The sequence below is a fragment of the Poecilia reticulata genome, chromosome 22, assembly GCF_904066995.2.
Source record: "Poecilia reticulata chromosome 22, P_reticulata-male-v2, whole genome shotgun sequence".
In the NCBI taxonomy this organism is placed as follows: domain Eukaryota; kingdom Metazoa; phylum Chordata; class Actinopteri; order Cyprinodontiformes; family Poeciliidae; genus Poecilia; species Poecilia reticulata.
Genome location: NC_088851.1, coordinates 20033188 through 20056720, shown reverse-complemented (window position 1 = coordinate 20056720; position 23533 = coordinate 20033188). Strand labels below are relative to the sequence as shown.

General features: G+C 40.6%; 1 protein-coding gene across 4 annotated transcripts in view; it reads right to left on the bottom strand.

Moving 5' to 3' along the window:
* Nucleotides 1-3183: 3183 nt before the first annotated feature.
* Nucleotides 3184-23533, bottom strand: part of kif26ab (kinesin family member 26Ab) — an 82356-nt gene continuing 62006 nt past the window's right edge. For all 4 annotated transcript variants that reach the window (XM_017302555.2, XM_008400176.2, XM_008400177.3 and 1 more), the window contains 12 exons: nt 20033-20216; nt 16655-16867; nt 15210-15303; nt 13640-13902; nt 12710-12893; nt 11922-12081; nt 11496-11658; nt 7307-10556; nt 6376-6569; nt 5607-5630; nt 5199-5349; nt 3184-5101 (listed from right to left, as the gene is read on the bottom strand). In XM_017302555.2, the coding sequence (XP_017158044.1) occupies nt 4917-5101; nt 5199-5349; nt 5607-5630; nt 6376-6569; nt 7307-10556; nt 11496-11658; nt 11922-12081; nt 12710-12893; nt 13640-13902; nt 15210-15303; nt 16655-16867; nt 20033-20216 (5065 nt within the window). In that variant the 3' untranslated portion in view covers nt 3184-4916. The remainder of the gene's footprint in view (nt 5102-5198; nt 5350-5606; nt 5631-6375; nt 6570-7306; nt 10557-11495; nt 11659-11921; nt 12082-12709; nt 12894-13639; nt 13903-15209; nt 15304-16654; nt 16868-20032; nt 20217-23533) is intronic.

Below are 23533 nucleotides of genomic sequence, written 5' to 3'. Positions count from 1 at the left end.
AGGGAACACTTTTGCAAGGCACTTTGTGATTTAAGTTCAACAAGATAATGAAACAAACTACAAGGGGGACAAAAAATAATTAATTGCAAATAAATGTATATCCAGTGCAAATTATGTGTTTCGCTGCACACAGTTTGATACGATTTGTCAACACAATGAGCCAATCTTCACAATGATGGGAAAAGTGCCAAACTCACCAAACCAGAAAGAAAATGTCACCCCCAGCATCTAAAACATGGTGACCAGCTGCTCTCTCCAGTCAACCAAATTAACCTCTCAGGGTTTTGATCAAAATGGAATTAAAACGGGGGAAGCAAGATGTTATTGCACAGCAGGATTAAGCTTCAAGCTGAATTTATCCACAGAGTAACAGTATATTAATGAACAGGACTTCATGTATCATATTGAGCAGCAGGTCGTTCTGATAGAGAGTTATTAATCTCCCCAGACCTGCACCTTCTCTTCTAATCTCATTTCCCATTTGTCAAATTCAACCTTTTTGTAAGTTCAGTATTTGGCCTCGTCTGACTCAGGTTAACAGAAAAAAAGTACAGAAAATGCCACCAATTTCACCTCCGGTAGCACATTGAACCCTGGAAAAGAAAAAATGTTAAAGTAACAACTTATCCAGATTTGTTTGAGAACGTAAGATATTTATAGGGGATTGGCTAAAAAATGCATTATCGTAGAATTAGTTTGTACTTTCATAGAAAGGTTTCTGTGATCTTCCTAACTTCTCTGTTTCTAGAAAGTGAATACTTCTTTCCATGCATGTCACTAACGTATTAAAATAAAAACATACGGTGACACTTTATTTGAAGGGGGGTGAATAAGACTGACATGACACTGTCATAAAAAATGACATAACACCTGTCATGAACATGAATAAGCCTTCATGAATGATATAACTGATATAAATTTGTTCCAAAAGTATTACTGATTGCACTTTAAAAATGAGGTAACTTTATGTTATTAAAGGTAAAGTTTAAACAGTAATGATTTATTGGTTAATGTCAAGTTGTCATAACAAAGACATTTTGAATAATGTCAACTTTGTATTAAAAGTGCCATGATTTACCGAATGACACTTTATGACAACAGTCATAAATATTCATGAAGGCTTATTCATGTTCATGACAGGTGTTATGTCATGTTTATGACAGTGTCATGACAGTCTTATTCACCCCCCACCCCCTTCAAATGAAGTGTTACCAAACATACTTTAAAACAAACTGGAGAAGATTTCTGGAGCAAATTTAAGAAGCGGTCATAAAAATAACTGCTCATTTCTTTGCCATTACATTTAATGGAATACAAATTGTGGGTTTTATAAGTGAGGTTCTGTTGAAAGGATATAATCCTAAAGATTAAGCAGCAGATAAATCTTTTGGCATCTTTGTTTGGTCTAAATCCAGATTAATCGGTCTTGCAGGTTGATGCTACAGCTAGCCCAAGACCAAGCCAAAGCAGACATCTTCCATCATTCTACAAGTTCACTCTCAAAAACATTTATGTGACCAGTATTTTATCAACTAACTCCAGCAATCCTTACTATGGGTGACTAAGAGGAAGCTGATGATTATTTACACAGGAAATGGAGGTATGAGGTGTTACACTACTAATGATGTGTGAATCACATACTGAGAATGGAAAAGATATGTTAAAGATTTTCTGGAGATGACCTTTTCTCAAACAGCGACACTGTTTTAGTTAGTTCAAATACTTATACCTTAGGTCTCTCGAATTATATAAGAAATAAGGTAACTGCACACTATTGTACTCCACTGATTAAAATTTCTTGGTCTGGAGGAATTTTGAATTTAAATATTACTCCTTGAACTTTTAATCCATCTTGCCTTATTTAATGCCTGGGAATGATTTTTTACGTTCAGCTATTTTTTAATGTAGAGACTTTGTGCATTGTGAGCGGCAAACATCGGTTCTAAATAAACATTTAAAAAAAGTAATTTTACTACTTTGCACATGTGTGCTTAAAGAAACTATTGATCAAATTGGTTTAAGAATAAGTCTGTAAAATAAAACCTTTAAAAATTTTAAATGTGCAAATACTTTCTGGTGTTAGACGCTACAAGAATTTGCATGATTGGCACCTGTCAATATCATTGTAGAAGGTTTGTAAGCAAGAAGTACCCGGCCCTCATCTTTAGGAACTGAGCCTCAGTGGTTCATCATTGCTAATGGGCTGCAATCCCGACAGCAGTTTCCCAAAGCGTGTAGAGGGCGGAATACAATTTATTACATTTCTAAAACCCAAACGAGTCTGGAATAAAATGCTTGAAATGGATCAAGGCCTGCAGTCGACCTCCTGTCCAGTTGGTTGAATGAAATTGTGATCAAAGGCAACTACATGGTTCTCTGCAAGAAGGTAACTGACACTAAACAATTTATTTATGTGTAACTTCAGTATTTACATTTAAGCACCTTTTTATGCTACTGTTTCTTTTTAAGCAGCTTTTCACAAGTTATTACTCACTCGCCTTGTACGTGCAAAAAACAGCTTTCACACTCGCATCAAATGAGTCTTTGTGTCCCTTATACTTCTTCTGGCTGCAAAAATTCGGGCTTTAACTAAATTTTCTGTTGTTTTCCAGGAAATAACCTTACAGAACCGATGTAGGATTTGTTGGAGAATTTCCTTGCCTGCCGACTTTGCTTCAGTATTGGCTGATAAAGTAAAAATGACTCAAACGTCATCATTTTCAACTACCTCTGCCATCATCACTGTTTGTCTGAGGCACAGACATGATATCATCTCTATGGTCCGAGGTTTGCTCTACTTCCGCATTTTCTCTTCTTCTTGTATTTTATTGGCAACAAACCAACTTAAGGTTTGCCATCCGGTAGGTGGCTGTGCTTTAACCGCCACCTACATTTCATATCTTACTATCCCAAAATGAGAACTACTAGGGCTTGTAAGACCAATCTTAAGAAATGATATTATTACTTCTTCCAGTGTCATGTCAGTTTTCCTGTGACGAATTATCATAACCTCACTTTTAAAAAAAAAATTTCTAATTATTTAAGCAGATTTGAGGTGATTCTGTGAAAGAAGAAACATTCTTGTAATTCATTAACCCAAGTTCCCACTTGTCTGGATTTGTATTTTCTTGGCAAAAGCCCTTTAATTTTGGATGATAAAATGACCAAACTTGTTCACATCTGTAAGAAGAAACATTTTATTCACAGATACTGGGAAAAAACACAAGCTGCCATATTATACATCTATACACAAGGTTTGAAAATCCTATACAAAAACAAAGATCTTAGAAAATATGGGTTTTGATATGAAACGAGACCTTACATATTATCACATCTATGAAAAGAAGGTCTGTTCGTTTTTTTTGTGTTTTTTTTTATTCATGAGCCCATCCTCTTCCTTAGTGAAAACCGAAATTATTATAAAAAATTAGAATGGTAAAAATGGAGAGTAGAAATCATCTGTAAAAATGGTTAAAAAATCTCATGCAGCATCTTCTGTGAGGGCCTGAGAGAGCACATCTTTGTAAAAGGAAACAAAACAAGCACACCTAGATAAATCATAGCAAGTCTGGTTTTTCATGTTTTTGGAACAATTATTCTCTCAGATCTCTCTTCTCTGTGTGTCAGCCATTTGATTCATAAACGCGTTTGGGTGGCTTCAAAGAGCCGATATGATTGATTTTTGCTGGACACCGCTACAATCACCATCCATTTCTGCATCCTTTCACGAGAGGAAGCAGATTTAGTCATTGTGTGAGGTGTTTATTAAATGTTGCCATTTTTTTCTAAACAGTCTTGTTGCAGATAAAGATTAACGTTGCTGCTGAGGACCTTAAAGTAGTTACAGTGTAAATGTGCTGGAATGCATAGAACTGAGGCTTGGTAGCACTTGGGAAATGCACTGTTTAGGAAAAATACTGTACAGGAAGAGGCTGGCACATTGGTGCTGTCTCATTTGTGTCTTACATTACATAGTCCAAACCATCTGCAGAGGAATAAAGCTCAAAGATGAGCATCCATAGACCTACTGTCACAACTGAGGGTGGAAAAATCTCTCAATGTCCATCACAGTGCCTTTCTGATTGTTTTGGCTTCATTTTCTGATTTGCAGGGATAAACATCAGTTAGCACACTTCAAATAAACTTTGCTTGCCATCAAACACACCAGCTGATCCACAGAGACCCATTTTGATAAAGGCAACTGTAGGGAAAACAAATCATTTCCACCCTGTGAGCTATTACAGGCCAGCTGACAGGAGGATAGGCGGTCTGTAATGAAATAATACAGTCCAGTTTGAAAGTCTAGAAAACTACAGAAATACAAATCAAACTTAAGGCGCAAGAGGCTGAATGACCAATGGGAAAAATGTTGACTTGAGGTTAGAAACAAGAGAAAAGGCAAAGTCTGGGACCGCAATAACATTAGCTTATTGCTTCTTATTTTTTCTTTATTTTTCCCACTTAAAAAAAAGGTTAATTGTACACACCACACATTCATTTAAATACACTATACAATGTGGTATAAAATATTTTTTTTCTTAAAAGCAACGTGTTCAGGGTTATGTTCAGGTATGCTTAAAACACCTGCGTTGTATGAAAAATAATGACTCAAAAAGAACATTAAAAAAAGGCACTTCAGGGTGTTTGTCGACTTTTCAGTAAGTGATAGCCACTGCTTTGCCATGAAGACAACAGCGTTTGTGCTCACGCTTCGTTCCTCTGCTCTGTCCTAGACAACGAGGCACTGTAGCTCAGATGGTCGAGATCTCCTATGTTTTTCAGTAAAGCTCTGCTCTTGTCCCCCGTCCGTCTCTTTTGTACTTCATTCCAGTGATATCTATAGACTGACTGCTACATCTCTTCTACCTTTTTCTTCTCACTTCCACTTTCTTTTTGATTCCTACTTGCTTTTGTCCTCAGACTTCAACTTCCCGCAGTCCCTCTTGAGTGCCGGGTGTTGACGGCATGCTGATGTCGAAGCAAGTCACCATCATAACGTGGGACTTGCAAAGATTGACGCAAAACTCCAACTCCTCTGTGGCCTGCGCCAAGGCCTCCAGGTAGTCTGGAGACTCTTTATCCATACTCTGGTCCACGTCAACTGTTGAGACAAGAGATCTTGTCTTAGGGCTTTAAACAAATGTATTTTTTAGGCTGTGGACTAAAATATCAGTACACCAAAAGTAACGGTGACTTACATTCTCCAACCCACTTGCTCGGATCCATCATTAGTCGAACCTTTGTGTCCTCTAGCTCATCCAACAACACTTGATGCTTTGCTCTTAATTCCCTCACCTGCTGTTGCCTTCTCTCTAGCAACCTCCACTTGCTGTTAAAATACACCAGACCCTAAAACAGGATAAAAAGGGGATTATTCATTGCAATAACCAGAGGATTCTGTAGAACCCATTAAGAGAGAGTAAACAAGCAGTTTCTAATTGTGAAGAGTAAATCAGTAAAGTAAGCACTTTGAATCAAGTTTGCATATTTCCTTGTTCTGCCTACCTAGACCACAAACTGCATATTGAAAGTGTTACATTTTAAATGAAGTATCAATTTAGATTTGTTTAATAAAGAATCTCAGCCAATATGAAAAAGAAGCGTACCTTTTCAACTTCTTGGTTGGGTTTCTGCAAGAAATTGAGACAAAATTTTGGATCAGTAAATGATAACCATGTATACTAACACTGCCGCAGAAACACATTGCCACAGCTAATTTTTATGTCTCTTCCACCACCTTGTTTCACTTTAGGAATGTATGAAGTGCAGGGTCAGTTTTTCTAATGTTTTTAGGTGAGTTCTGGATATTATTGAAGTATATCAAAATAAAAGATTCCAAATTTAAATTTAGATTTTAATCTAATCGCAGAAAAATATTAGTAATTTGTTCCAAATTCATTTGGAAGTGGTTTTAGTAAAGTGAGGATGTATTTGTATATGTCCACATGGTCAATCTATTAATGTCCATCTTTTGCTTGAATTTTTACACAACTCCCTGGTCTTCTCACATTCAAATCAGGAAACCCTTATCAGTGCACTAGACTTCTGACATTCATGGGGAATGCTACCAAAATACCACGCACAAAGTCTGGACACAGACATTTTAACGCCAGGATTTGCTGCTGAGCTGACTGAAGGTCAAACGTCTGGGGCATATTATTCTTGTCCTACTTGTTAAAAGGAAATTAGATGGGAAAGATTCAAGTTATTTCCACAAAGTCCTGTAAATCTTTGTGGCACATCTTGAGAATGTGTGGCAATAATGATGCACTTGCAAAACAGACTTAACAAGCAGGAGTCACAAGCCCTTCACCCAGACATGACGAAAGTTTAGCAACATGAGCTGCAAACAGACTGGATTGACCCTCCACTCACCTCTGCGGTTTCCTCCTGACGCCGTCTTTGGAGCCGTTCCACATCATCAATCTCATATACTTTGATCTCAAAGGGCTCTTTCAACTGTCCAGACATAGGAGGCAAGTCCACCCACTGGCCTGCTGGGGCCACCTTTTTCCCCAAGGACGATGTGTCTGGCAGGGGTGCAGGAATAAGCCGCCTTCTCTGGAAGCCTTAAAATATGCATACCATACAGTTAGGTAAGCATTTTCTATGTTTGGTTAAGGACAAGGCAAGCTTACACAATGCTATCCAAAGTGACTCACAGGTAAATAAAGTACGTTACAAGAATAACATTTAATAATCATTGAAGAAGAATTGTTTCAAATGAAAACAAATTAATAGCCAAGACAAAAATGAACTAATCAAGCTGTATTTACAGGAAAGCAGTCGTAAACAGTAATGGTGCACTGGTTTGAATGAGTGAACAGTTTTTACACATCCCAGCTAAAGGATGAGCTGCCATGCTCAATACCCCTTTTGGGAGTCAATATACAAGGTTTAAAAATCTATACTTTAAAAAGATGGAGCCAGGGCAGTGATACGATATGATTCATTTTTGAGGTGTAGGTCAGAACTCTGGCATTAGAAATATGTAATGAGCTGCAGCTGCCCTATCGTCTTTTTTACAGACGTCATTATCATTTCATTATTCAATCCCACAAAAAATTAAAGCACAATTATTTATGTCTCTTATTTTGACTTGAATCACTACTATAATCTGTCAATGTTTTTAGGATGGCCAAAGGCTAATTTAGCAGTAAACTTGACATGTCCATAACAATATTGCAGTTTCCTGCATGCTTTGTGGTCTTCAACCAATGGCCTTTCATTTTGTGGACTAAACCAATGACTTATGTCTTTTCTCTGTTATTCTCTGTGCTTCCATTACATTTGTTATTTTTCTTACCATTAGCTCTTTTCTTGGGATACTTGGAGCTCCTTGCTCTGCCTGACGATGACATCCCACTTTCACTCATAGAGTCAAGGGCAGACGAAGCACTACCTGTGGCTTCACTGTCCCTGATCATGCTCTCATATCCGCTGCTGCCTCCGCTGTGGTAGAACAGAGCTGTGCGGCCCATGGCTGGAGGCAGCTCACCACTCAGCACGCTGCTGTTGTCACTGCCATGACCACTGCTATAGCGCTGAGGCCGTCTGGGAGCAGTGATTTTACTGTACGGAGAAGGTAGCATGGCTGTGGGGGACTTGTCATCAGCCACATTTACTCCACTGTCATTCCCGCTGTCTGAATCTCCTGAACCTCTGCCATGCTTTCCTGACATGTTCCCCGTTGCAAGTTCACTCACACGACTGTTTGCAGCCCTAATGGCCTGCTTTGTGCCCATGATAGTCCCTCTCCCGGGTTTATTTGGGACTGGAGCAGTAGTCCGAGAGCCTGATGTTCGTCCTGATGGTGGGAGGTTGGCATTAGTATTCCGGGTCACGGGAGAGGCCAAAGATTTAGTAGAGGAGCTGAGGCCCTTGGAGTTATTAGCTGCTAGTGAGCGTGCTTTATTCCCATTAACTGCTCCTAATGCTCTCGTATTTACAGAGGCTTTAGCCTGACTTGGCTTTGTGTTGTTTCCACCACTTTGAGTAGATTGGAAGGTAGCTATCGGAGAACTCGATGAATTAGGAATACCAAATCTTGGAATTGACTTGTTGGATTTGCTACCCAGACTTGCTCCACTGTTTTCCCTGCTAAGCATAACTCTGGAGCCAGAGAGAGAAAGGCTTTCACACCTTTCAAGTGACATTTGACTGCTGTAATGCAGACCAACCTCTCCTTTAGAACCTTTGGCCTTCAGGCTAGAGGTAACTTTGGCTGTGTTGAGGCTGGAGGTTTTGAAATTGGTAGAGTCTGCTTTACGATGTACCTCAAGTTCATCCTCTGATACAGCTGCCCTTCCCCCATAGGTCCTCGTTGCCTCTCCATATGCTAACTTTAAGGCACTTTGGGGAAGCAAAATCTTAGTCTTGTGATCAAGGCTTGATTTCCTAACTGGAGGAGGAGGTGGTGAGGTGCAGCCAGGCTTGGGGAGATTACTTGCTTTCTGTGAGTTAGCCTTGTTGTTTTTCCCTAGCGAAGAGAATTTAAGGCTTCCAGAAGATGAAACAATATCTTGGCTTCCTTTGTGATCAGAGGAGGAATGAATAACAGGCACCGTCCCCAGGGTGGTGGCTCCTCGCCTCAGCTGAGGCATTCTGCTGGGTGGATTTCTGGTAGCTGACTTTTCACAACCATCAACCACTCTCTGGTATGAGGTAGACCCCTGCACCTTGGGAGGGTGAGGTACACTGTTGCTGTTGTTGGATGTTTTGCTGGAAAAGACACCACAGGGGGGATTTCTGAGAAATCTGCTGGTGCTGCTGGAGTCAGAAGTCTGAGGTTCTGGGTGGTTGCTGACACGCTGCCAGGGATCCTCCTGTTTAGCTTCTTGCCTCGGTGGATCTCTAATGCTGCTGCTGCTACTGCTACTGCTATGAGAGATGGATGAGGTAGGTTTAATCTTCCTGGGAAGACTAGAGTGGACAATTGAGGAGCCCTGTGGAAGTGGAGGGGAGCTCACTGAATGAGCTTTGGGTAATTTAGATGTAAATCGAAGGGACCCTTTGGTTGATTCTGGGGATTGGGGGCATCTTGTCAATGACAGTTTACTTGATGTGGCACTGTCACTGTCTTGTTCAGAAAAACTGAATCCACTGTCATTTAAGGAGCTCTTGGCATCTCTTGTAGATGACATGCAATGAAACATTTCAAGGGAATCGAAGTAAAAGGTGGACTCTGGCGCTATGTGTTGGGCCTGTGGAAGGAAAACATCGGTTGAATGGGCCCCTTCACTTTCCAAGGTGCAGACACTGACCTCACTCAACCAAGAACTGATAGACGACCCCCTGCTGTCTATACACTCCATTGTGCTCTCCTGGGTGGGTGTCACCATGGCAATGTTGACCTCAGATCCTCCCACAGTTGATGTGTAGGCATCAAATTCATCGTTGATGCTGCTGATGATGCTGACAGGCCTAGAACCAGAAGCCAGGGCCTGTAGTGAGCAGTCACTGTTAAAGCTAATAATGCTTGATGGCCGACCCTTATCTACAATACTGCCAATGGAGAGCTCTTCCACAACGGTAAACACTAACTCATCCTCCCCATTCAGCTCCACTGGCTGCTGTAGGGTGACAGTAGCTCTAAGGATATCTCGATCCAAGCACCTTTCCCTTAAAGTTGAGCGCACTTGACACACCTCTACAGGTGCTCTGAGCAAAGGCGATGTGCAAGGGTCCCTTCTTTTAACAGCTTGGTGGCTCATTCCCACCGGTGGCATCCTGGTGCCTGATCGTTCTCCTTTTTCAAGATTTTCCATTTGTTGTGAAGGAGGTGGAGCTGGCTTCGGCAAGGCTTTCTTGTTGGGATAAACTTTCTCCCTTACTACAGGCTCCGAGCTTATGGCTATGGGAGGTGTTGATCTGTTTGTGGTGACCTGGCTTTCAGACATCAATACCTTCTCACCATCTGCACTGGTTCTGCATACATTTTGGACAGTCTCTGCTGGCACCCTTTCTGAAGGCATGCATTGCCTCTTGTTGGCATCAAGTTTGGGTATAACATTGGCACTGCAGGATATTTGAATAGGGATAGATTGTTTACTTAAGTTTCCCTCTTGGTTGTTGTAAAGATTTACTCCAGTCTTTGGTGAATTACAGACTTGGTTTTCCTTGGATTTTTCTGTTTTAGGGCTAGCCTGGTTTCTTTTGCCTTCCCCGACAAAGGCAGTGGGCTCTTCACTACCATCTATACACTCCAGTCTCTCCTGCAGCTCAGCAAATGTATTGCATTTAAAGAACTGGTCTCTATCCTGAGGGCCCTCTTTTGCAGATCTCTTCTTGTTAAGTGAGGGGATAATGGGAACAAAGGCAGGTGGGCCTTCATTGTCACTAAGTTCTCTATCTGAAATTGCAGTTCCCCCAGGTCCGACGTAAATGACGGTATCACAGGATTGTTCACTACTTGAAGAGTATTCCGGGTCGCTGAGCAGAGCTGGCAGGTCTGGATCCAGGGCTACTGTCCGAGGGTGGAATGGTCTTAAGTGTGGTGGCCGTCGAACTCTGCCTTCCTCACAGGAACTTTCCCCTCCGGATGAACTGGATGCATACTTCAAAGAAGAGCAAAATCAAAACATATAAGATTGCTATTATAAAGAACATTAGCTGCTTCAAAAGAAAGCAGTAAAATGCTTATTTTAGCATTAGCTGAACTTGGATTCTTACTAATAAGATGAGCTGTGTCAAATAGCCAGTTTCAAGTCCTACATTTAAGTAACTTGGTGTTGTACATGGTTTGTGTACAGAGTTGAAGATTTTTTTTAACAGTCTGATGTTCATCATTCACTCTTACAGAGGAACTAGTATCCTGTGATTACTGCTTGTAGGGACAAAGGCTGATGCCGTCCCTCAGTGTGCATTTTGTGTTATAATTAGAGCAGGTGACATTTTATTGGTCTAAAACATTAATGTGATGACCATTCTATTTTGCAAAACCTTTTTAACTGTTTTGATGGATTGCAGATGAGTTTTTAATATTTCAACGTATTTTACATTGCATGTCAATATTTATCTAAAGGTTAAAAGTACACATCAATAGACACATGGAAATTAATGTCAGTAAAACAAATTGCTGTATCTGAACAGCATAATGATCATCACTGAGACCACAACCAAATAAATACAGACTGCTATTGGGCCTCATTAACTTTCCCTAATCACATTTACTTAGGCAGTGCTATCGATTACATGCAGACGAGCTGAGAAAAACTTAATCTGCGATATGGGGTATTATATGGGTGCATGTGTAAGAATCTCATTTTCTTAAAATCTGCAAGATTAAAAATGCAGATTTTAATCTTGATTAAAAATATATTTACACCTCAAGAAGACAACAAAACTGACCATGACATGTTTTTATATCGGTGACAAACTGTACCTTTTCATAAGTACAAAAAAGTCACATCAGTTGCTTTATTGGCTAATACCATAGCAAAAAAAAGGTAAAAAGAAATGCAATCTTACATATATAGAACAGATCTTCAGCATACCTTTGATTTCTTCTTCCTCATACGGTGAATACGAGAAGCCAGCTGGATTGTGTTGAGTGAATCGGCGTAGTGGGCTGGGGAATCTGAGATATGGGCAATCATGGTGGTTCTGCAGTTGATGTTGCCGAGAGACTCCCTCAGCAGCATTGTTAGTTTGCTGTCCCTAGAGAATGAATTAAAGTTGCTATTAGCAAGCGGCCCCGTCATGTTTTAAAACAATGACAAAAGTAACGGATGTGCTGTCTGGGGAAGCGTCCTTAATACGTGATGTGAAAAAAAGCTCCCAGGTGACAAACTGTTAATCTTTCAATACTTAAAATACTATTACAATCTTGTATCACACAAGGAAAAGATATTGTCTAAAGGCAAATAAATTGTCAACCTTTGCAACTGAAACAAACCCATAATCAATTATGGTCTTCTTACCTGTAAGGTACATGTTTTGCTCCATTTGTCAAAGCCATTATGACGTTTCCCAGCGCGTTCAGGGAAAGACACATGCCTCCACCTCCATCTCTGCTTTTGTTCAGGACCTTCTCACAGCTTCCCAAATCAATAAGGTGCAGTCTGCTCCGTCCACCCGACACTGTGCCAATGGAAGAAGGGGAACCAGGTAAGCAGAACAAAGACATTCCCCTTTTGAAGTTACAGTGACAGGAGCAACACGGCACTGTGTCAACTGTCCGGTTTGTTTAGGAGAAAGACTCCCACTGAGGTGATTCAGTTAGGGAACAACCAGCATTGTGAAGACAAAGGAATACAGTAGATGGATCAGTAAGTTTGTGGAGAAGTTTAAAATCATATCCAAAGCTACTAAATCCTACCAACTAACAAATGGAAATGGCTAAATAACTGTAGCTATGGCTATATTGATCAAATCACACCTAACAAAAACACTCTTAATCCAACCAGCTACATTCCCAAAAAAATTATAACTCTGGCTTTGTTTTATTATGTAAAAAATAATAATAAATCCAGCAAAATCAGGATTCTAATGAATGAATAAATTAAATAAATCATTCCATATTCAGATATTAAATGAGGCATTCATTCTTAAATCAAGCACATCATATGAACAGTTATCAAATTATTTTTTATTTTCAAGACAAATACTCTTTTAATCTATTGTGGTGAAGGAAAACTCCCATTTTTACGGCAACGTGAATGCCTCAAATGTCAGCTTGGAGGCTTGAAGATTTTACAGAAATACTAACTTCCTCCTTTGCCGCTTTTCTCCATGCGATACTGGTAAATATGTAGTGTGAACAGCATGTGCGAGTTGCGCCTTTCATCTTCATCTGCATCTGGCCTGCTGGTGCTGCGTGCGGCGAGGGCTGCGTCCAGGAAGAAGGCGGCTTTCTCAGCAGTTGGGGCTCGAAGCTCGCTCTGGTTCTGGAGCTACAGGGTTGAAGAGCAGTGGCGAGGTGAGCAAAAGAAGGTGTAAAAATGGAGGCGCAGTAAAGGAAAAGGAGCCTGTTAATTGGACTCCAGCATATATTAGAGTGTGTCTCCGGGGCAATTAAAACAGCAGATATGCACACAGAAGGAGGAGGATTAGGAGAGGTAAGGTAGGAGATGGTAGTGGTAGGATACAAATGTAAAATCGGGGTGGACAAGAAGGAAGGAAGAAGAGATCATACAGAAGCCCACGCGTGGCTGCCGAGAGGAAGACAAGCTTCACAGGACTGCATTTCCTTTGAAGTCAAAGTCCACAGTTGCCCCCAAAAACAACATCTGTCAGCAACACCTGTGAACACCTTCAAACATCCACTTCTTACCATCCCCCAGTATTATTTCTATTGTGCTACAGAGGCCTGATTCTAATTCATCCATAATAGATGCTGACAGGAGAGTCCGCATGAGAGAGAAGAAAGCTATCAATAACATAGATGAGTTTGGCTTATACATTAAACATGGATAGAAGAAGTATGATCGAGACAGATAACTGGGAAGTCCTGGGAGAGGTGGAATAAAAGAGAAACTCGCACAGATGCACTAACAAGAAAGTTTAAATCTCTTTGGAGGAAAAAAGGAGAGGTGGATCATAGGAAAAAAAGATCAATACTCGGATAATACTGGAACCCACAGAGAGAATGAAAGGATCAGTGAACAAAGGAAGAGTGAAGAGCTGTAGCGATACTCACCTGAGTGCCACAGATGGGATCCTCTCTCAGATGGATTCCCGGGGACTGGCCCTCCTGCAGACTGCCTGTTGACACCTCAGACAACAGGTCCTTCAGCTCTTCATCTTTCCCAAAGATCTCCACAGCAGACACGCGGACTGAGAAGCGAGTGCCCGTCTTCTCCTTGCGCTCGTTGATGAGCTTGAAGAGCCAGGAAATAGCACAGGGCACAATGCCCAAGCTCTGAGTGGAGCTGTCTTTGCCAATCATGGTGTATGTTTTGCCTGTTGAGTTAAAGAGAAAGGGATAAAAATGGAAATGTAACGAGAAACATTTATTCTCACATATAAAATGTCTTGTATTTCTGAACCTTGATTTTTTTTTTTTGCATTTTGTTACATTACAATGGCAAATGTAATCGTTTTTATTGGGATTTTATGCAAAATACCAACACAAATTGGTGCCTAATGGTGAAATTGAAATCTTGTTTTAATAATCTAAGAAGTATGGCATCACCTTTGCAGTTAGTATAAGTCAATCTCAACCAGCTTTGCACATGGAAAGACAAATTATTTTTCCTAATCATCTTTTCAAAAATGGCTTAGGCCCCAATTTTCACAGAAGGTATATATGGGCATGATAACCAAGTCCTACCAGATATGTTCAAACAGATCTTGGGCTGGACTTTGACTGGACCATTCTTGCACTTGAATATACTTGAATCATAGCCATTCCATTGTAGCTCTGGACATATTTTTAGGGTTGTTGTCTTGCTGGAATGTAATCCTCCTCCTCAGTTAAGTGTTTTTCAACCCCTAACAGGTTTTCTCCCAAGATTTTATCTCAGATGTAAAGTCAGCTGCTTGGGTTGGAATAAAATTTTGGATAATTAGAAAAAAAAAAAAAAAAAATGTCCAAATGCACACTTTGCAGATTCTTGAATCCCATGTTAATTTCCTTCTAATTAGCAATTATGTGTTACTTTGTGTTTGTCCCATTCAATCGCAATACAACCCATTAGGGTTTAGGGTTCTGACCTAACAGGATGCAGAGGTTTTGCGAGGTACAGGTAGTGTTTTGAGGCCTGTAATTGTAAGCTGCAAATATTACGCCGGCTGTCTTTAATTGGCGAGCGTTTTAAACCACATTGGAAATTATGCGAAGGTTACAAGGTTTAACAATTAGTGAAGGAAAAGAAAATGACTGGTGCGGGGCATCGGAGGTAACATAAAGTTAAAATAAAATCAAATGCTAATCCAAGGACTTATTCCAGAAGCAGTCATTCTGTGGAGAATTATAGCTAACAGCACCAAGAGAGAAGCACGCTCTTCATCCTAGGAGGACTGGCTGGACCAATTACTAAGATTTTAATTAGAGACTGAGCCCTGAAGCTTGTACTTTAGCCCTCAACCCCCCTCACCTCAAACCAATTCTTTCTTCCCTCCAATCTCCTATTCCTTGACTCACCCCAGTGCACTGCTAAGCCAATTGTGGACATCAAGCGTAGCTAACAAAGAGCAATGAGAGTTTTTTTTTTTCCCCGAGACTAACAAAGGCTGTTGTCTAATCTGTTGCCAGTGGAGGAGCTTACCGAGCTTGACTTGGCCGAAGCAGAAGATGCAGCCGTCTGCACCGTTCACCACAGACTGGATGACCTCAGCTACTGTCCCTGAGCACACCTCAGCCTGTGAGAGAGTGAAACATGCGCCCATCACTGTCAAAGTCTAGCTGAACAACACATCTGAAACAAGAAAATAAAACAGGGCAAATACCATGTCTTAGAACCAAGAAGCATGTTGATTTTGGAAGTGTAAAACATAATGAACCCCAATCCACCTGTTTTAAAAATGTCTTTTTCACAACAAAAAAGCCGTTGTGGCCACGCCTACTTTTAAAACACAAAGTGAGTACTATACATGGATGATGTCTCACCTTGATCTGTCTTGTCTGATGCGATACTGTAGTACACAAATTCATTTCCAGTTTTGAAAATAAACCTTCAGAAAGGAACATCATTTTTGCTGTAACACTTTGCAGAAAATGTGAGCAAACAGGTGACGAGGGTGGAGTTCTCATCACCTGCAAGATCTCTCTTCAAAACCCTTTTTTTTTAAACAGCTGGAACATTTCATATAAGGAAAGTATCAACTCAAGACCATGAGAAGAAGACAAAGCTGTTCATGACACAGTTAAATTTTTTTTCTACATATATATTTTTTTACCAAGCAGATAAAAGCCTGATCAGGACTGAAAAGGAAAAGTTGTAAAGATGACGATAGATACCATTTGAGGAATTTCTATTACTCAGGTGTGTGTTTGTGAAGGTTGCACTGTGTATTTTTGTTTCAGCGTCGGTCCTCTGGGAGCGGTGGGCCCTTACCATACATCACACAGCAAACAAGACCTGTAACAGCTGAACAGCTTGCTGTAGCTGTTAGCCACCAGCAGAGCCGTCCCAGAGGCACAATCCAGCAACTTGGCTTCAGCTCTGCAGCAGAAACATTTAGACTTCAGCTATCAGCACCATACTTAGGAAAATAATTGTTCCACGTAGGTGGTATGATGGAAGATCTGGGGCTCTCTCTGCTAAGGATATGCTCCTCTACACCAGTAATCACAACCTCTTTTACTTGAGTTTATTGTGCCATTTGCAAAACAAATAAAAGAATAAACGGTGATGTAAATCATAATGTTAAATTGCAAATCTGTGCCAAGTAGAAAGCTTGTCTAATCCTCTTCTGCAATACAGTAAATATAATGCTGACCTTTTTCTGTGTCTCAACGGGAGATGTGTGGTTAGATATAGAGTTTGGATATAAACGGAGTGGATTCAAATCATTCCTCAGACAGCTTAAAAGCCCCAGCTGTTGGGCTCACACTGGTAAGAATGCCCCCTGACCCAAGACAGGCATTTTTCTCTAAGCCCCTGGTCACACCCTGCAAACATAAAGATTGTCCCTTCGTCCTTGAGAGGCTAAATTGCCACCCAACACCTTAAAAAAACACACCCACGTGAACACACATAGAGGCTCTTACTTGTGAGGCATCGTGGGTAAAAACAGCATCGAAGGCAAATATCTTTGGGACGGCCACAGTGGCGGACCTCCTGTGCCCTGAGCTGGAGTGCGGGCTGGATGCGGGGTCGTAGAGGGTCAGCTGCTTTTTCCTGCTGTCAACTTTTAAGAAAGACTGAGACTCTGAGGAGTCTGCAGCCTCCAGAGACGGACAGATTCGCATCATCACTTTCACCTAGAAAGATAAGCAAAAACCAGGAGGGGAAAAGGCTGGATTAGAACGTGGGAAAGTGCAAAATGTATGAAACAGAGAAGAGGAAATGGAGTCAGCAGAGATTTATCTCTTGTTCAATGTAAAGGTGGAGAAAAAAACTTGGTCTAAGAACCTTTATTCATCTAAAAAAAGAGGAAACAACATAGTAAGCTTTCTTTATGCATTGTGGGATGTGACTATTTTTTAATTAAGTCAACAAATTTTTTATAAATTGGGTATTCAGAAAAACATTTTTTGTTTTCTTTTACACAATAAACTTTTTCCTTTTTTGCATGTTGCAAACAATATAAACAAGATGTCACCCTTTACAAAATGTATGCATAGCGTATGCCTGTATAACAAAAAACAAAAAATAGTAATCTATATTGTTAAAAAAAAATTTGAAATAACGAAAATAAAAAAAGGATAGGCTCTCAGTTTTGTCAGCCACTGGCGGTACACACAGACACAAATACCAGATTTTTCTCTTCAGCTGTAATCTTAATTTAAAGTTTAAGACAAAAAAAAATCGCATTTTTGTTGATTCAAAATGTTACCGTCGATGGAAAGCTATAGTCACAGCAGTCTTGGTGTATTTTGCATCAGGAGTCCTTCGATGTCGTGTAGACTATTTCAGAGCTGAACCATATCTCAGGTTACCATGGAAACTTTCAGTCTTGCACTGACTGGGAAACTCAATGGGTCAACACATTGCTTAATGGTGTTAGTAAAAGGCACCAAGGTGAGTATTGAAAGTCATAGCTGAAAACGGTGGAAATTGATGTGCGTGAAACGCCCTGCTGTGGGATTATCCCAATCCAGGTTGTTTTTCTAGACCGCAGGCAACTCAACAGCATGGGAGCGCACCAGCATCTGCCCCCCCACCCTCCATCGCCTCCTCCATTATTCCACCTACTCACTCTCCTCCTTCTGTTGTCCTTGCCCTCAGTTGCACAGAAAAAGTCAGTTCACTGCTAAACAGCCTGAAAGCCACCCAGCTGCATATTGCGGCTTCACATTCATCAAGTGGGCTTCACGGTTTTAACAAATTCCACAGGTCAGCGTACGGGTCATCGTGCCAGCATGGAAAACTGAAAACGATGACAGCCCATGCATTAAAGCGTTGACTGAGCATGGCTTTGACGAGACAGCTCGTGTCACAGGAGCGGAGCCAATCTGCTGGTGGTGCGCAGTTCAACCTCCTCCAGACAAGAGCAGAGGGATTTTACAATTTCCTGCTGCAGAGAAACATCGTGTGTGGTTGTGTGGCTGTGTTTGAACACGTCTGGATATAAAACACTACAATTTACAAAACCCCTTCTTTAGAAATCTGGACACCTCCATATTGCTTTACAATCTGATGGTCAGATATTTCTCACTTGCATTTCTCCAAAGGCAATGTGGAAACATATCCGTGACTGAAGGGTGACGGAAACAGCTCTTGGGATGTGTTTAACAGTCCATTCATCTCTCAGAGCATTTAGTGTTACATTATCTGAATAGTCTCTATACACCGCAGTTTATTTAAGATGCAAATCAGTCCTGACTCATTTAAAGTATGTGTGTTTTCTCTTTGGCACTGAAGCAAAACCTTTAAAATAACTTTTTTTTCTGGCTGAAGGCTGTTTTGTTCAGCCTAGGGATTCCACAGAACTTCTACATAAATGTTCTTTCAAATGCTGGATGTTGTTACTGGAGTGAGTTTACAGCACTTTATTGAAGTATTCAATGTTGCAAACATTCGTTATTGTTACACTACAACCACAGACCTCATTGCGTTTCATAGAAAAGCAACATGAAGTAATGTGATTTTTCACAACTGAATATAAGTGTCTGATTTTTTTTGTTGTTAAAATGTCTAAAATTATGCATCGTCACCAGTTAACTTGCACAAATGTTCAACAGGTATCTTTAGGAAGGTACTTTCGTCTTAATTTTCTTTAGCCAAGATCAAACTTTCTTTGTTATTCGAATCTTATTGTTTCGTTACAGAAACATTCAAATAAAGACCAAATTACATTTGCTATGACTTTTAAACTGAGTTTCTACATATGACTGCTGAGGTCATTAGAAAAATAAAAGCTAATGCCTCAGGTTTGTTTATGTTGGCAGTAATATTAAAGATATTAAAGGCCACAGTATTTTAACACACTGCTAATGGTTTTGGTTTCCCTGCACCTTGATCCCTTTCTGAAATCCATTTGTGTTGCTTGGCACGACTCCATATATAAATGTCTGCAGGTAAGAAGCAGAGAAGTGGAAGTGACCTATATATGGCTGATGGAAACCAGCCATTCAACTCAAGTGTCACAGCGCTGCTGATATAAACCAGATGCAGGCAAAGTCAAGCTGGAGAGGGCAAGGGAAACTGTTATTTCTGGATGGCAACAAAGAAACGAGACAATGTATTGGTGTATTTGTTCACTAACAAGATAAAGCTGTAACTCTGATAGGCCAGATCATAAAATCTCATAAAAAGTCAACTGTCCTGTTAGCAGAGCAGATGTAAACCACTGATCTTGTTTGGACTTGAAGAAAATTGTTAACAGTTTTTTTTTATGATGTCTGCATGTTGAAAGGAGATTTACAACATGAGGCAAAATTTCAACCGTCTGGATACCTGGCAGCAGAAGCGAGGGTTTCCTATCCAGGTGGGATCTAATCTTGTTCGGGGGACTTCTGCTTTATAAATACAGGACGTCGGCTCAGACAAACAATACCCAATAAACCTCAAAGGAAGAGCGACTTGTTTGCACAGCTTTGTTTAATGACTGTCCTATAGCTGCCAGGCCGACTTTCATCACCGTGCACCACATGTAGAATGGATTCAGGAATCCTGCTGTTGTGGTGACCACAGATATGTGAATTACAGCTTTTACTGGCTTTCGGTGTTGAGAGAGGAATGCTGGTCCCACAAACTGAGTGAATTCATGGCATTCCAGCAGGCTTATCTGACTGAATCTGCATGAACTGGACCAGACGGCATGCTGCCTGTAGACCAGTCTGTCTCCACTCTGCCTTTCACCCCTTCAAACAGGGGTCTCTCTGTGTATCTATGTATGTGTGTGTGTGTGATGTTGATGAGGACAAGGATACATCAGCGTGCATTATGGGTAGAAAAATGTGTTTCTGTGAGCATGCTCTCACCTTTCCCATGCCTGGGTTCTCTTTCACTTTGGACACGGCTCGGAGGAGACATGGCGGAGTCGGGGGTGGTGAGACCTGCAGGATGCCACTGAAATTAGTTGGGTAGATGGAGGGCTCCTGTGGGTGGAGCAGGGAGGGCTGGTGTTTCTTCCGTTTGGAGGAGAGGTTAAGCTTCTGAGCTGCCCTAAAAGAGGGAAAAATAGGAAATGAAGGTATGGTTAGATCCAGCAAGCCAGAAAGGTTATGCTTTGTTTCTGTGAGGTGTCATGCCAAGTGCTCACACTATGCCACCTCCATAAGGTGAACACTTTCCCTTTTAGTTTGCCAACATACACAAAACCGCTAAAATTGCTCTTCTAAGAAACCACTCCCTTCCTTTCATAATTAAAACACACTTATTTTCCAATCTCCCAACTTATATTCTTTCACCACATGGAATTAGCAATCAGTGTCAGCTGAAAATCATTGTTTAAACTACACCAATACAATATAAATCATCACCAGTCAACTTTCTCAGTCCACTGGGGACTAAATGTAGGCTGTCATAGCTGGAAGACAAAGTAAATCTAATCACTTATCTTGATCAGACACAGCCGGGCTGCCACGGACATGCCAGGTGAGCACTACTGAAGGACAACCAGATGGGAAACGCATGTCGCCTTAGTAACTGTAGGATGGCTAAGCACTTGTGACAGAGCATGTTCATTCATCATTCAAGTCACAGCAGAAGAATGAGTTTTCCTTAGGAGCGTTTAATTATGCAGCCAAAGCTGGTCTTTACATGTAGTCATACAATACAGACGTATTAGAGATTTACCTGGCAATAGGGTTGGTATACTCATCTGAAAACTCTCTATTTTTCAGTGTAAATACTAAAAGTTTGCCATTTTCAGTATGAGTTTTAATTTTAGAGATGAAGTCAGACATGGAACAAAAGGAGCCTGTCTATTTTATTTATTTTTTGCAGAGTTAGGTCCATTGTTCATTCAGGCTATCACAATAGAGTTGAACATCAGTAGACAAGAACAGCTCAAGGTATTACAGCCACGTTGAAGTAATAGGTACATCCAGTTTAACTGCAGAGCTCTTTCACACACACAGTATAATGTTTCCTCCCGTCCTAAAAGATTATTACTGATTGATTGCAATAGAAAATCCTCTTAAAGTTTCTACAAAACTTACAAAAATAGTCTTTTTGGAGGTAAATATGTGATACATATATTTTTTGTTTTACTACATTTAACTGCATTTGTAGATTTTTATTGACACAAAGAGAGAAAAAGCTATCAAACTTTGATTTGTTTTTAAGAAAATAGAGAAGATAATTTCATTGTAAAATCCTTAAATCAACATCAGAACCAAGTTAAATTGGTAACAGGAGGTCAGAGCTTTACAAAATCACTGTTCAGAAATTTGCCACATTCCTGATTTTTGAACATCTGATAGGTGAACAAGTTTATGGACACCTGGCGATTCTGCTACGTTGGCTCCAACCGTGAGAAAAAGGTATCGAACTCATTTCTGCTTTGCAGCTCATGGAAAAGAACCAGCATATTTGCCTGACGGGATTTAATGCATTGCCCCTATCAGCTAAAGCTTATCTGCCAACAATTCAATGTTGGCATATAAAGCACGCCTCCCAGGAAGATCCGATGAACTCAAGTGGTCTTAAGCAGTCAGATTTCAGAGAATGTCTGGGAGGACAAAGAAGTGATTGTTTAACATGAAGGAACAAGTAGCTCAATTTAGTATATAGGATTGAAAAAGAAGAACAATAAACTAGCTTTAGCTTGTTAACGATGTTCGGGTATACCAAAGTTTAAAAAAAAAGCTACATTTTCAAAACCACTATTGATTCCATCACACTGTTCTTACGCCTAAGCTGATTTATCTGAGATGAAACCGCAAATCGTTACCCTAATAGCATAATTGCCTAAGTCGTTAGTCTGATAGGTAACATTTTGTAATATATTATATGGAGGACAGTATGATGTAGCCTTTCCCCTCCCTCACCTATTGCTGTATATTGTCCATCAGAAAGAAGAATATCCCACTTTTATCTCACAAGAAAGACAACATTTTCTGTTCTGAAACACTTCTGGTCACAAGAAACAGACAACCATGAGGAAATGAGCACCAGGCATCACTTTCATCCTAAAATAGACTAATTAATGAGCTAATATAATTGAACTAATCCAGATAATAGCATCTTCTTAAAAACAGATACCATTTTAAACTTGAAAATTAATTTAACATTATTTCAGCATCATGCAATTCTTTCATTTTGTGTTGTATTCAAAACCTTAAGGACTTTTTTTTTTTTCTTTTATGAATTACAGCAGGTTAGGCCATAAAGACAGCCAGACATTGATCTAGGCCAAGAAACGCCTGACCGGTGCACTCCTACATTTTAGAGGCGGTACTCTTAAAAAAAGGGAAAGGCAGTGATCAAAATGAAATAAAACTACACGTCTCCAAGTCAGCAGGAGTTCCTCAGCGTCCAGTCTCAGCCCATTACTCCTCTTCTGGGCTCCTCTGGACAGAACTGGGTGGTTTGCTGCCAAAAACCTCACCATGTTCCTATTCCTGTCTGCCTGTAGTGACAATCTAACCCCCCCAATCTCAACTACTCCCCTCTTCACTGTAACACCCCCTACAGCGACAGCCGAAGAGCACAATCATGGAACACGCTGCTGGCTGATGGAATAATTATTGCATCCAAGAAGGCTGCAGGAGAAGCGTCTCCCTGGGGAGCTGCCTATGTGCGATAGCATGCGAGACGGATCATGTGACTGAAAAAAAAAAAAATGAATAAAGACTAGATGGAAGAAATGGATGTGAGCCAGAAAAAAAGGGAAGGTGAAACTACGCCGGAGTCCACGTGGCTGCATGCTGCAGCATGCATGGGTATACATGTGGGAGGTTTCTGCGACACATTCATTCAAGAGAAACCCATCCGTCTGCCTCTCTCGCCCCATTCTGTCGTTTCTCTTCCAGCAGCAGAATAAATCAAATGTGAGCCTAAGACACTGCACAGGAAAAAGGGCACCAAAATGATTTGTAGCTGTCCTGACCACAGAGGGGTGGTTACATCCCAAAGCCGAGATGATAACCTTGAAGTTTAATTGATGCTGCACAATGACAATCGGTGCGCAGGTGTGCTCATGAATGAAAGCAGAGACAGATTCACATCCACATTTTGAGATTAATTAACCGCTTCTTTGCGTCTCTGCCTCTCCCGTCGTCCTATCTTTGCCTCACCCAACTATGCCAACTATGAACAGGAAAAAGGTGGCGAGAAGTGGCTCAGATTTCATCTGCCCACAACAGCTTATCCACCTGTTCACTCTCAATCTCCATGCAAGCAAAGCTGTTTCCACACACAACTTGCTCCAACTTCTCAAAGCAGAATGTCACCCTGAGTAAACCAATATCTGAGATCTCTCAATTTTCTTTTCAAAGTATATTTATTTACATTTGCTTAACATGCACCAGTGAGAA